The 15,941-nt window shown below is 33.0% G+C and overlaps 1 protein-coding gene across 1 annotated transcript in view; it reads left to right on the forward strand.

Annotated features, from left to right (window-relative positions):
* The first annotated feature begins 1,682 nt into the window (after nucleotides 1–1,682).
* Nucleotides 1,683–15,941, forward strand: part of LOC106461034 (glycoprotein-N-acetylgalactosamine 3-beta-galactosyltransferase 1-like) — a 29,683-nt gene continuing 15,424 nt past the window's right edge. Inside the window, 2 exon segments of the mRNA XM_013920816.2 lie at nucleotides 1,683–1,818; nucleotides 4,042–4,395. Of these exon segments, the coding sequence (XP_013776270.1) occupies nucleotides 4,119–4,395 (277 nt within the window). The 5' untranslated portion in view covers nucleotides 1,683–1,818; nucleotides 4,042–4,118.

Raw genomic sequence — 15,941 nt, forward strand, 5'->3', positions numbered from 1 at the left:
GTTTCCTTTATTGTTCCAGTTACCACTGCTGTAATCTCTCTTCTTGTTTATTTTCTGTCTTCTCCAACCACTGCTGTAGTCTCTCTTGTTTATTTTGCCGTTTGAGCTGCCACTGTTGCAGGTTTTCTTGCCACTGCTGTTGTCTCTCTTCTGGTTTTTGCTCCAACAACTGCTGTAAGTTCTCTTCTTGTTTCTTTTCTTTTTCCTCCAACAACTGCTGTAATCTCTCTTCTTGTTTCTTTTCTCGTTCTTCTTGTTTCTTTTTCCTCCAACAACTGCTGTAATCTCTCTTTTTGATTCTTTTCTCGTTCTTCTTGTTTCTTTTGCTGTTCTTGTATTGCTGCCATCAAATCTGCTAAGCTGTAGTTTGATTTGCCACTTCTCGTTTCCACCTTTTTTTTCTATCCCACTTCTGACACCAATTTGTTACACCTCCATCGTTAGTTAATTTCCCGTATAATTTCTTTCCGATAAAACTTTAGCGACACAAGTCCTTTCTTAAATGAAACTGGTTTATTCTTTCTGAATATAACTTTGCAATACACTTAATTTCCACAATCACGCTATAACAAACGCTATAATTCACAAAGAACGACTCACGTGCTCGAGTCAATCGTCAGTCTCTCTATGTCTGCAGTTCAATTACATTGTTGCCGTCACTTCTTACAGGTGTTATATATACAAGAATACCGCATATCTAGTAACCTCTCGAGGCTTCAGGAAGGGACGTGAACGTTCGAGAATATGACGTGTTACTAGCGTCACGTGACCTCGCTGTCGTAGTACTATGTTATAGATAGGAGAATTAGTGTTTTTGCTTTCAACGAGCATTGAATATTGAATGAGTATTTAGTCGATCAGTTTTAGTCCAGTGAAGTATTTCGTTTTAGTGAAGCATTTAGATCAGTATTAGTTACTGCACACGTTCAGTTACTCAATAAATTAGCCGTGAAATTGTACAAGTTTCTTTCTACGTTACTCGCAGTACAATTAACGTGTTATTTACTTAGACCTACGAGTTACAATAGTGTAAGAGGCCTAACAGAATTTCTCTACGCGTCCGCAGAAATGTTTCCCGGGAGGGGCAAAGTTTTCCATGGGGGGGGGAGGCAAAGTTGTGTGAAATTCTAAATTCAATAAACATTTCATATACATATGCTGAATGAATAAAGAAAGAAATATGTTTCTCGTGTTCCAAGGGAGCATTTCTTTAGTTTGCTTGAATAGACGAAACTACAGTCCGCAGCACAGGGTAGGCTAATCAAAGAATAAATTAGGCCCTATGTCACAGATTGTCTTTTCAATTTCATCTTGGTGAAAACGAAACGAAATCTCTAACAAACACATACATTTGAAGACTGTTTTGTAGCGAAGTTAAGGAAGAACTAAACTAATTTGTTACCGTTAAATGAACTAGACTTCGAATTATTTTCATCAAATTATTTAAAAGAACCCGCCCAACAAAAGAACAACGTTGCTATTGACAATATATATATATATATATATATGATAAACACTTATAGATTATTTTCTTATCATGACTTTTTAGTTGTGTTTTCTTGCAAGATAATATGAGTAATATTGTTATTTATGTTTAATATTTGTCAATAAAATAATAATAATTTTGTTTACATGATCTTCACTAGAGAGCACTGCCATAGAGCTGGGAATGTAGGCTTGTGTGCAGGGTGAAAACTTACACACCATATTCTGATGTTGATGTCATTAGCTGTTCGTGTTCGATTCGTTGCTGGCTACATCTCTTGTGTAAATGCGGAATTCGTGAGAAAACATTGCAACATTATTTGGAAAATTTAGGTATGTTATTCCGCCGTAATTGCATTTTTAGGGTTATTAATCTTGGTAATTTTAAAATTTAACTATATATTATAATTTACATGGATAAGGTGGTAGTCTTGTAAATTGTAGTAGCAGCACTAATAGTATTACTGAATACCCAGTGTAATAGTAATAATATTACTAATACTACTAAGTACTGTAGTAGATCTAATAACAGCCCTTCTAGTTCTAGTCTTGTTGTATCTTTATAGTAGTAATCAGTAATGTTGACTTATCATATCATGTTCTTACTCACTTGTATCTTTTTTTTATTTACTTGAATTTAAATGTTTCATTAGCCTAATGACCGATATAATTCAACTTCTTTATATTCTAATTTATAAGTTCAACGAAGAAATTAAAGTTTGAAAGCTATATATACTAATAGTTAATAAATCTCAAAGGTCCCAAAACAGAGATAAAATAATAAATTAGGTATGTATGGAACTTGAAAAAAAAAAGAGGTGGACAGAAAAATTAACTTACAAGTAGAAAAGAAAGTGTGACTATAAGTGGGAATTTCTTTGGTTGCAAGAGTTGAATTGGGGGAACATTTTGGGTATAGTGATCATTGCATTAGGTTTTATGTTTTGCTACATGTTGAGATTTAAAAAAAAAATATTTAGTTTATACATTTCACAAATCAGTTTTTAGACCATGAAACAATATTTATTAGAGAATTGTAATAATTAGGCAAAAGATGAGGTGGAACAGGTTTGGGAGATTTTACAAATAAATTACTTTTAATTTCAGATGTATATGTTCTTAAAAATAAGAAAAGGATAATAGTTTAAACTGAACCTATTTGTTTTACCAACAACATGAAAGGAGAAAACCAAGTGTAAATGCTGTAACTTTAAGAAGTTTAACACTTTCTGGACATTGAACATCTATTCTGGCTGTAATATTTTTTTAAATCTAAGTTCATCCTTAGCCCATATTAAACAATATGTCCTGGCAACCTTAGGCTAAAAATGTGGAACACAGATCTTCATCACACTGACCACTGCACTCAACAGCTGACAACATTAAAACACCAGTCAAAAATGCATACATATGGTTTACTATCTGTGTAACTAGATTGTCTTTGAGTTATATGAACATAAATTTCTAAATTTTCTTGGTCCACTAATTGAATTTTGAATTCATAGCTTACTAGTGCTCTTAAGCCAATAGTTTACCAACCAATTTATCACAGCTTACATGTGGTTTCTAAGCATACAAATCTCCATTCTGACTGTTAAACAATATTTAACAATCAATAACATTTTCCAAATGTAGGATCACCTATCAAAACCTGTGTATACCATCTTGAAATAGTGTCTTAAGCTTTTTTTCATCATTTTTCAGGATTTCACTAGAGGCAAACTATCAGGCTGTTTTCCTTCAATTATCACCAACACAAAAGAAAAGACAAAGAACCTCTGTAAATGAGAAAGAAGGCCAAAACCTTAACTTTTCTTTCATACATTTTTATCCTTGTTCAGTAATTGTTTTATCAGTTTCTAAGGCATAAAGGAAAGGTTTTTGTTAGATTGTGTTTTTTTACCTTTTTGTCTCAGATGTGGAGTTTGTTTGTAAAAAGTTTCTTGTACTGATAAACCAAGAAATACATTAGCTATAAGCATTCATACAACTGGAGATATTGTTAGGTATATTTAATAAAACATTATAACCTCTTTTCACATTCTCAGAAAACCTTTTAAAAATATCCTTTATCTTCAAGAAACTTAACTAATCATTCTTTTATCAGAGACTAAATGTGCATTCTCACTTTCACTGTTTACATCCAAGTATATCATATATGTTTGTGAAAAAAAAATGAAATATTCTTTCTAAAACAGGTTACAAGTACTTGAAAAATTATGAATTGTGAATATTTGACTGTTCTATTTTTAGGTAGTGTTACAAATATTAATTTTTTCCGAGTTTTTAAAAGTATTGTGTATACATGCGAGTTTTTCTGTCTAGGAAAATAACTCAGCAACAAAACAATATTCATTTCTAAAGGATGTATAAAAAAATAAGATGCAATTGCTTCAAATCACTTCTAAAGAAATATTTGTTTAGTGTGTATGTTTTTTTTATTCCTACATGTTACTTATGAAAACCACAAACACTAAAACATGGTAGTGATGCAAATGTTAATGTGAATAATCTTCAAAATTTGAAGTGTACTAAACTTCTTAATTTTTTTTTCAGCATAGTAATGAATGTTGCAACAATGACTGATTTGCACTATCAGAGAGCTGTATGAGGTACTGTCAAAGTAGGAAGACATGTTGACAACAGTAAATCACCAACCAGGGACAGGACTTTCTAAAACCTTCATCTTGACTTTAGGTGTTGGTATCATTTTTGGTTTCAGTTTTGCTTATGTGCTACTAAGTGTAGTATCTTGGGAAAAGGCTGATCTATTAAATAACATAGCAGCATCAACTCTTACAGGACACCGTATTGGTCATCATGACCCTCATTCACATGAGGACATGGAAGATCTCTCTGGTCCTGATGTTCCCCTTTCATTCCACAGTGCTGATGAAGATGTTCATAAAGGTAGATGTTATGCATTCGCCTGTTTAATATTTTATTTTTTAAAAATTAATAAAGAGCTGTAGTTTTTCATAATTAATGAAATGTGATGACTTAGAGTATGTCAGTTTTGACTTGTAAATGAGTCATAATTTCAGTTGTTGCTTTACAGTAAAGAAATTTTAATCATTTTTTTTTTAAGTTAAGAGTAAGAAATATAGAAAATAATCATGGAGCAATTTTGGAAACTATTACTGGTAAAACACCTATAAATTAATGATGCACCAGATACAGATAGTGTGCCCAGTTTTCTGACTATATTATTGGAATGATGGTACCATATGTAAAACTTATAATTAATGATGCACCAGATACAGATAGTGTGCCCAGTTCTCTGACTATATTATTGGAATAATGGTAGCATATGTAAAACTTATAATTAATGATGCACCAGATACAGATAGTGTGCCCAGTTTTCTGACTATATTATTGGAATGATGGTACCATATGTAAAACTTATAATTAATGATGCACTAGATACAGATAGTGCGTCCAGTTCTCTGACTATATTATTGGAATGATGGTACCATATGTAAAACTTATAACTAATGATGCACCACATACAGATAGTGTGTCCAGTTCTCTGACTATATTATTGGAATGATGGTAGCATATGTAAAACTTATAATTAATGAAGCACAAGGTACAGATAAGCAACAAAGGGTTTGTTTTTCAAGATAGCAATCGGGAAATGGTAGTGACAACTGGTATGCTAAGGAGGATTACATTCAAAGGCCATCTTGACATTTCTTGTATATAATCCAAATCAAAGCAACAAAGGGTTTATATTTCAAGATAGCAATCAGGAAATGGTAGTGACAGTTGGTATGCTAAGGAGGAATATGCTGAAAGACCATTTTGTCATTTCTTGTATATATATATATATATATATATGTGTGTGTGACAGTCTTTTGTTTCTTATACTAGTGTTTGTATTTATATGATATTGTTCTTGTAAGGCCAAAGCTAGCATCTCTTTTTTGCTCTGATAGTGACAATTTTTGCACTGAGTTTCTTTAATGCATTATTTTCGTGTTAACTCTAACAGGACAAACTTAACTATTTTTTTTATAGTTGGTAATAATTAAGTTAATGCTATAAAAGTATTTTAAATTTAATAAACCCTTACATATGCAGTCTTATGAATTCCAACAGTAATTAATAAGTTTTGGAGAATCAGGAACATTCATAATATTTTATACTTTATCTTTGCTTGATGATAGTATTTTTATCCTATCATTTCCCTAGATAATCTTGTAAGCTTCAATAAGATCACTACTTACCTTTCTTTTCTCAAAAGAAAAAGTTAAGAGACCTTAATGTATCCCTAAAAGATAATTTGTCCATTCACCATATCTGGAATCATCCTAATAGCTCCCCTCTTACCACTTTACTGCAAGCCAATGGTCTTTCTTAAATAAAGAGATGAAACTGTACACAATTTAAATGAGGCATAATGATTGGTTTGTATTGGTGATTACTTCTCATGACTTGTAATAAATATGTTTATAAATATCCTAAAAGTCTAGTAGCTTTACTACTAGCAACAGACATGTGCAGTTTAACCAAATTTCAGACTTTCAACCCATTTAACTGGTTAATCAATTTAAAAAACAGCTCATTTGAACATGTAATTTCTTTGATAGATTGTTTAGGCAGAGTAATCATGATGAGTAAACTGGAATGGATGGCAACTGCCTGTAGTAAGAACACAAGAGTAGAGGATAACATTTTGACAGTCTTCCATCTTTCATCTTCAAGTCAGTATGTGTAAGATGTTGCAGGTCTTTATGCTATTCTGGTGGATTGTGGAGGATTTGTTGTGATTGGTTTTACATTTTTCTACAATAACACAATAAAGCCTTCACTAAACAGAGATTCGGGATTAGAGGCGAGCAATCTATGGATACAATGGTTGAAACCTCATGCAGTCTTTCCACCAATCAGAACCAGGGATAAACAAACCAATCATAACATGTCTTCCACAATCCACCAGGATACTATATAGACCTACAACATCGTACACACACACTGACCTGAAGATGGAAGACTTTAGAAACGTCATCCTTTACACTTGTGTTTTTACAACAGGCAGTTGCCATCCATTCTGGTTTACTCATCATATAATTTTCTTACATAGTGTTTTTCTGTTTTTTCAACTTGATAATGAGTGCAATGGAAGTTAGTGTAAAACTTACTTTTGTGGTTTAATTTCTCTAAGGTTTAATGTGTTTCTTATTATTTACAGTATACTGTTGGATTACATCTAAGTAAAGGAAAAATTAGGGTAGCAATTAAATTTACTCAAACATAATTTTTCTTCCACACATCCAAATTGTAACTATAGAACAATTATGCAAATGTCTTAAGCTTGTCATTTGTTTTGTTGAATGTTTTTTTACTACACTAAGCTTTCACGAGATTTTTTTGCATGTGATAGTATTATATGGAATCTAAAACTTTGTTATTGTGGTATATTCATATACCATTCATGTCTATCTTCTTGTAATATTGTAGTATTTATTCTGTATATTTGTGGGTTTCACATAATGTTATCAAGACTCAAGAAAGCTGTTAGTTGATTTTGATTTAGCTGCCTCTGTTCCTTTGATATTCTTGAGTAGATAATACCTGCTCTTCCCATGGGAGGTATTGCTGCAGTACTGCATGTTGTGTAAAGATGCCAACAGCATTATCCTTCAGTGGTTGTTAAAGTGATATTTAGAGGTTTTGGCCTTACCTATTTTTGAATGAGAATGAGCAGTCATATGGTTAATACTAGGTGCTCTGGGTAAATATGATGTTTTTTGTGAAGTAACAAAAGCTGGATTTAGTCAGTTTGGTAAATTGATTTAGCTTGTTATGATGTCTCATGTCAATAAAGCAAATACACACACTGTGCTTGTGTTTTAAATATCTTATAATATTGCTTATTTTGGTTTTACACTTTGTGTCTTGTCTCTCTATTTCATCCATTCTTATGCCTTAGTTACTCAGAAATATAGCATTACTTCATAATTAGTATCTTGACGGAATCTTCAGTTATGAAGTTGATCTATCCCATTGCTCTACGGTTAACTCAGTTTTACCTGAATTTACCACATCGTATCCCATACAATAAATTCTCAGTAAACTTAGTATTAAACAGTATATGTATAAGAGCTTATGCTTGAAATAACAACATGTTTTTATAGGGGAAAATAACTTGTGTGGATCTTTTCCTTTCTCTCCTTTTCTTTGAAACTTGATTTATTGTTTTCAGTATTGATTTTCTCATCTATTTGGTTTTTCTCCAATTTTATATTTTAAGTGAACACAATTCTTGCCATGAATGTTGTCTCTCAAGACCCAAGACCTGAGAAGAAAAATTTGGATAAATGATAATAAGTAATAAATTTGACACGTCTAAATGAAAACTTTTTCTAGTTTATTTTGTGTGACGTTTCAAGCAGACATCTTTCGTCAAGCAGTAAAGACTGTGTTACAATGGAATTAGGATCAGAACAAAAATAAAGTCACAAAAAATAAACTAGAAAAAGTTTTCGTATAGGCATGTCAATTTATTTTATATTAACATTTATCCACAGTTCTTGCCAAGCAATTTGGAATTGACCGTGTGTTCTAATATTATTTGGTCAGTACAGAAACAAAATATATTAAGATGTATTTCAACTTTGAATGTAGATAAGTGTTCCAAACAACACTGCCAATCAGTTAATAAAAAAAAAACAATAACAAAAACATGTATGCTTATTATTTTACACACTATTAGTTTTAAACTTTGTTGTTGTTTTTTTTCTGCACTATACTTGAACACAGAAGAAAGGATAAGCTTTGTAAAGAGAAATATTAAATGTAAACCTTTCAGGCCAGCCAGGTGAATGGTATAGGCTGGTGATTGATTGATAAGTGTGTTGATTCTTGTCATAGCCCTACAAAATACGTCTACCTTCGACGTACATATGAAACCAAACAGGGCCGTAACCAGCTGTGAAGACACCGAAGTCCTGCTTTCGGTTTTTGTTGTTTTCTTCATACAAATACACACGTATATATAAGTATGTACGTGTGCATGAATATATATGTATATAATTGGAAGTTATAGCTCGAAACCTCCTTTGGTCGCTTTAGAATATTCGCTCTGGCTATGTGATGGCACCCAACCCTATAGTTACTTCATAAACTAACTCGGTGTGTTCCAAACTTTAATTAAATACCGGCGCCCTCCTAACTCAGCAAAGTTTTCGTTGCGTCTTCCGTTCACATTAAAATAATTTTCGCAAGTGATAACAGCAAAATCAACATTTTCTTTACCTGTTTTTAATTTTGTTCTAAATTGAAAAATGTTTTGCGAGAGCAAAAAAAGAAAAAAGCTTTGACAGGAAAGTGATAGTTACAACGCTAGAAACCAGGTTTCGATACCTGTGGTGGGCAGAGCACAGATAGCACATTGTGTAGCCTTGTGCATAACTACAAACAAACATTATTTTTGGACTCTCCCGCCAAAAGGCCGTCCCCCAGCCACCAGTGCGCTTCCCATCCAGGGGTGAGGCACCATACAGTTTGGAAAACATTGAACTAACTGATGATTAAATGGAAGGAAGGTATAGTTGATATAATTATATTAAATGTGCTTATGCAATAATACATTCTTGTAACAACAGTGGACATTTCCCTATTAAATAAAATATGTTAACTTCATAAAAAGGCTAAGCGACAGTGTTCAAATAGCAAGTGCGTGCAAATATTGTATTACGGACATACACGTGAAATATTCAGGAAATTCATGTTTAGGAATCTTCGGATATTTATTTAGGAAATCAAGTATTGACGTACGTTATTCATAACCCGCTTTCACGTTTGACACATTTCCGTATTCATAACGACAGTGAAACATCTTTCCTTGTTTGTTGCACCTGTGTCTGATACAAAGTAGTAATTCTGGCATACAGCGTGATCAGCGTCGTTGATGTAGTCGTTGCAAGTTTGGAATATTTAGGTACAAAAATATAAGTGAATCTAATTGAAACAGATCAGACGAGTTTCGGTCAATCTTGCTGCGCGTTTCGAATTAAGTTGTAGACGTATCAAGCAAAAAGAAGGCTGGCAAAGGCCGAAATTTGTGCGAAAGTCATACTGTTTTTAAGCTGCATATACGAATAAGACTGTTGCTGTAGACTATATAATATAGGATTTTGATACATATATTATGAAGCTGCAGAAATCATACGGTTGAGTCATTAATCGACGTACCACATCGTTCTTTTGTAGTTTCCGTCATATTTTTGAATTACCGAGTATGTGAGAGCCCCTGCACTTCGTGTTTTACGTAGGGTCCGACAGTGGTGAAGGTTGTCACTGATCCCAGTGGGACTAATTTTCATAAGATAAATACTGAAAATCACGAGTTTAAAAAGAAAGAAGAACAAGAAATTAAAACTTTTTTGCTATGATATTTACGGACATTCACAGAACTTGAGACTCTGTCATTACATAGATATGGTTATAAAAGAAAACACTGTGTAGTATTTCGGTCGATTGCTGGAAATTTTTGGTTGTCTTTTAAAATGTATAGTGCATCCTGGAGGGATTTACACATTTTGATACCAAGGTTAGAAAAACTACCTTTATACTCCAGAGATTTATAAAATAATTCTTTATTTTAACCACTTCATAGATTAACTCGGTGTTTTCCAAACTGTTTGACCAATAATTTAACGAATATTCTAATATCAAACAGTTGTGTATACTAACCCTGATGAAGCCGCAAAGGCGAAACGTTTGTTAAAAGATATATATATAGTTCTCTTATAAATATCTGAAGTATAAAGGTGTTTTTTTTTCTAAATTCTTTATCAAAAATTGTATAGTATTGTAAAGTTTTGACGACCTATTGAGGATATATTTAAAATACCATTTGGATGAACAATCTGAGCCTTCCCTATATAGGCGCCCCCCAGTGGCACAGCGGTATGTCTGCGGACTTATAACGCTAGAAACTGGGTTTCGATACCCGTGGTGGGCAGAGTACAGATAGCCCTTTGTGTAGCTTTGTGCATAATTACAAACAAACAAACAAACCCTATATAGGCAGTGCTTCCGCCTGCCTGATAGTGGTGGTAGTTGAAACGCTGCCTGTAATGTTAAATTATATAAAGAACAAAATTTAGAAGGTGTTTCAAAGACTAAAAGAAGGTATTTAGTAGTATGCTTTGTCATTATTGATAAACATATCAAGCCTATTCCTAAATGGAGTTGCTACCAAAATAATCTATTCTGGACAGAATTCATTGATCCTACAAACTGCATGCAACATATAAAAATTTTAAACATTTTATCTTCTTTATAACTACCTTATCGCCCAGTTATCCGACAGATTGGTTCAATATTTTAGGTAAATGTTTTATAGATACATAGTTTACAATGTGAATCGTCGACTCGCAATCTGAGGGTCGAGGTTTCGAATCCCCGTCCCACCAAACATGCTCGCCCTTTTAGTCGTGGTGGCTTTATTATGTGACGGTCAATCCCACTATTCGTTGGTAAAAGAGTAGCACAAGAGTTGGCGGTGGGTGGTGATGACTAGCTGTCTTCCCTCTAGTCTTACATTGCTAAATTAGGGACAGCTAGCGAAGATAGCCCTCGTGTAGCTATGTAAGCGCGAAATTCAAATCAAACCAGTGTGAATCATACAAATCTTGAGCATTTGAGACAGACATTTAAAACATGTTTGTTCAGGTAAAAGTATATGAAAGTAGCTAAAATTTGAATATGAAACCACCGAATTTACTTTAACATTGTGTGTATATTTTGCTGATATATAGTATTGGGTATAAAGGTTTATTTTGTGTCAATATGTATATCTTATATACTGTCCTGTAATGTACATGCTCCACTTAATTGTCAATGGTAGTCGCGTCAGCTAATGTGACTAACTCAATAACGTACTGAATAGCTGTATACTTTACATTTCCGTACACTGTGTTATATATATATATATATATATATATATATATATATATATATATTTGTGTTGTTCCAGTTTAATGTATTGTACGTTGTATGTGCTTTTGTGAAATGTAGAAAACAAACCTTGTGTGAAATAAAATCCGGTTGTAAAAAGGCTTTATTTTCCGTGTGTCAAACGAAGCTGAATAAATACTGAATAGATGACTCAGTCTGTGTGAACACAAGTCTCATATCAACAATGAACTCTAAAAGTACTTTTATTGTATATGTACGAAGGATGTGAGATTTAGATCGGTTAAAAGGTGTTCTGATATAATAATCAGAATAAGGTATATCAAACCTTATTACGGTATTTTAACATAAATAATAGTTGACTTTCATTATTGTATACTAGCTGGAGTACTCGTCATAACTGACATGTCTGCCTGAAACAGGTTCTAGTTTCTAGATATTTAGTACCAGTTATATACTCGTTTTACTCCATCTTACTGACACTATTTTTATCAAGAAAGAAAAAATGTGTGTAAACTGTACATTTCGTGAGCTAATGCCTCTATACTTTAACATTGATGCACATTACGTAAATAAAAGGGCACTTTAGCATTAACGCCATACTAATTATGAGCAAACAAAGCTTGACGGTTAATTATTTTATTGAGAATTACCATATAGTATGGCTGATATAGCTATTCGCAATGCTTCAGTAATGAAACGGTTATTATTATCCGTTACTACAAATACCTTTAAAGAAGAACCTGAATAGGTGTGGCTGCCCAATACAGCTTGTAAAACTCTCGGAACAGGCACTATTCTTGGAATAGAATATTCCAGTACGAGTTGAAATATCCTCTTGCTGACACTTCATTATCATTCAGGTGGAAAATAATGAGTAAAGGATACCTTTTTTTTGTTAGATAGGGTCACACATTGTGTTTACAAGAACACTGGGTTGAAAAATGAGAAGCCTTCTATTATATACAAACACAACATATTGTCACTAAGTTGTCTTTACGTACGAGCGAGTATATAAACGGCTGTCAGTATATAAAAAGGGACTATTGGAAACTATTCCGAGAATTTTAAAGTCTGTTTCCAGCTTTTGGGAGTACAAGATGTGGGCTCAATTGGTTGCAGAAATCGTACAGTCTCTCAAACTGAAATAGGTTCATCAGAAATACTTGCATATGGTAAGGTGGAGCTCACAGAGATGTACCCAAAATTTAGCTCTGCTTATCTCTTGATTCTAGCTCTGCCAGTATCATCTTATTTTTGCAAGTGCTTCTTCTATGCGTTTAAGATAGCCAAGAACAGAATTTATAGCACTGCAGCATAGTAGCTTCTCAGTAACTTGATGTAATAATGATGCTGCCGGTTGAGTCATAACGAGTGAAGTCAGTGCTGATAGAATATCATTCTGTATGTTTCATGAACTATATTACTACTATACATATTGTTTTATGTACTCTACACGTACATATGATTTATATAATGATGTACTAGACTACACTATGGTACCAGCTCTTATTATATGACTTGTCATTTTTTCCCACAGAAACATGCATAGCTGTTTTAAACCTAGGAAATGCTTGAAGATAAATTGGTTTAGGAATGAAAATTATTGGTTATTTCAGGCCACCCAACTTTTATGGGTGCCTAACATCACTGTTATATACTTAAGTATATGATATTTTGAAATCGGCCATTTTTATATAAAGTAAGAAATGCTCACACCCAACCAGGGTTTGCAGTCGGTACTTGGCGTCCAGTACCGGTACCGGGCCGTCAGTACCGGTGCTAGTTTATAGTATATCATATGTTGAGAATAATATCTGTTATCACATGTCCCATCTTCGGAGTTTTGACCGAACGCATCCTCTGGCACTTTAGCTCAGCTTTTCAGAATATTATAAATGTTTGATGTGGTAGTTTTGAGCTCACACTTCAGTCGCTAAGCGAATCTCACCGTGAAAGTCGGCAATAGCATAAAATATGGGAAACTGGTGACTACCATGCTCTGGAAGAGTATGTGAATGTGCCTACGTGACTGATTGCACGTTAGGTAGGTGCGTGCGTGATTAACCCTTAGCATGGGGAAGGTCAAACTGCACGTGTCACGACGTTTTAAATTTCGTTTTTCAGTTGGAATATTTTCATGATAAACTTGAGCTCACACAACGCCATTGTTTCCCCAACTTAGTTATAATAGCACACGCAGCACGATTGACAAATCTTAACATTAAAACATAACCGAGTGTTGTGTATATAGCCGTATTCTTAATTATTTGTCATATACAAGATAGCAGCATGCACTGAATATTTGTAATGGGGATTTACAAAGACAAGTAAGGCTACTTGGTTTCACGATAAATTACCGACTATAATCTTGTACATACAACATGTCATTTAGTTGTTCACAGAATTCATACACCATTGTCAATCAGCTGCTGTGGGGATTGTCGTATTGCTATTAGAAAATATACAATTTATTTTAATTTTATTTACATGTATCAATATAGAGGTCGTTAAAAAATTCAAAACTATGACATCATGTCGTCCGATCTGACTACAGTCATGTAAGGTCTGTAAATTACAACGTAAATACTCCTACTAAATTACATGTAAAAGCTCATGAAGCTGTAGGCCAGCACTTGCGTGTGTATTAATTCTTAAACGTGCGAAGTGGTGTGATAATCGTGTAGTAGGAGGAGCGATTGTTCATATTTTAGAAAGCGATTCTTGAATATTTATCGTTGGTCAAGGTTTTAAGTCATTATATAGAATCATTTCCTTGTACGTCATTCTGTGTCATGGTTATCTACATAGGGATGATATGTGTTATATGGATTTAGGGATTATAGTGCTGGAATATATGTTAAGATTGATGCACAATGCTTTATCTCAATGAATAGAAGTAGGTGATGAAGCAAAAAACAGGTAAACAGTAAACACAAAACCTGTCTGATAAAGAAAAATATTTTGATAATGATAGATTTGGCACAAAGACACACGAGCCTCAACTAACCTGCTTGTAGTGTTAGAAAATATCATATTTTGTCTTCATGAGGATGTATTGTTTATGGAAGAAATGTTTTTATGTCAAAGGTCAAAAGGTTTTTTATCTTCAATTTAACTAGGTCTGAATATATTCATGAAGTAAGCTTGTAGGTTTTCCCGAACCTCTGTGATACCTTGATGATTAATTGTCAGTTTTATATTTTCTTCTGACCTATCAGTAACCAAATCACGTTTGCTTTAAAATCTGTAATAACAATATTTTAAAGTATTAATCTTATCAGTAGTGAAAGTTGCGGGGGGGGGGGTAAGCCAAAATGGGTCCATTTACTTTTTGTACATAGAGTCAAAGTAAGGATTTGTAGATTGAGTAAATAATGTCTCTAGCCTTGTATGCTTAGTTTGTTTACCTACTTGCCTACTTGCTGATTTATAAATTCCCACTTTTTTATTTGTCTTGTATCTCAAACCTTAAGCTTGTTTATTTGCTATTTTTATTATTGCATTTTCAATTTAATCTAGTTATCTTATTTCTGTATTTTTTTAGGATTCTTATTCCCCTTCTAATATAACAGTTTTTAATAGTCTTGAATATTGTAAACAGCGCGCTTTCCCAACAGTTTCAGGGGTATTTAAAAGAAAAACTCGTGATAACAAATTAAAGTTTTCTGAGTGAGAAAAGACAGCGACCTGTGGTCTGACGTAATTCGATGCGATGCATTATCAGCAGTTTTATTTATTTATGCTTTTATTTTAGTTATACTTATAATTAAAGACTTGTACGTTTAGTTTTAGTTACTTATAGTTATTAGTTTAATTTTATTTATAGTTATTATTACAATTAACTACATATCATTTTAGTTGTTGTTATGGTTAACCGAGTGGTGGCGACCTTGACATCTGTCGAGGTAAAATTAGCTTGGGCTCTGTATTATTTCAGTGGCGGTAATAGAAAAAAGTATAAGAAAATCAATCGGGGAAAAAATTAGACAAACAGGTAAAAAAAGTTTAAAAAATAAGTTCTATATTTTAGGAATGATATAAAATGACAAATTCCGAAATAAGGATTTGACTTTTTATTATTATAACATGCATGTGTAAACCCTGTTATGAATTAATAGTCGGTAAATATGCTGGAGTTGCTTAGCTTAGCTGTTATTGATACTGTTTTCCAAGATACTTTTTTACCTTTTTTTTTTTATCTAGATTCACATTAATTAACCCCTTCACAGGAACTCTCTTTAGGCTGGCCAGCCACCAAAACCGAATGATCAGAAGTTTTAAGTAAACATACTTTCGGTTTATCTACATAACTATTTTTTGCATTTCTTACACATTCTGTTCACGTACATAGGGATTTCAGTCAGACCACTTGTCCTCCAACGCACGTGGATATATGTCAAATAAATAAATGTTATTTTTTCGTTACTATGACATTATCATTTTACATGTTTTTATAGTTATACTTATTATTACTGATCTTATATATAATGCTGTATATATATATATATATATATATATATATATAT

This window comes from Limulus polyphemus, unplaced genomic scaffold (genome assembly GCF_000517525.1).
Source record: "Limulus polyphemus unplaced genomic scaffold, Limulus_polyphemus-2.1.2 Scaffold884, whole genome shotgun sequence".
In the NCBI taxonomy this organism is placed as follows: Eukaryota; Metazoa; Arthropoda; class Merostomata; order Xiphosura; family Limulidae; genus Limulus; species Limulus polyphemus.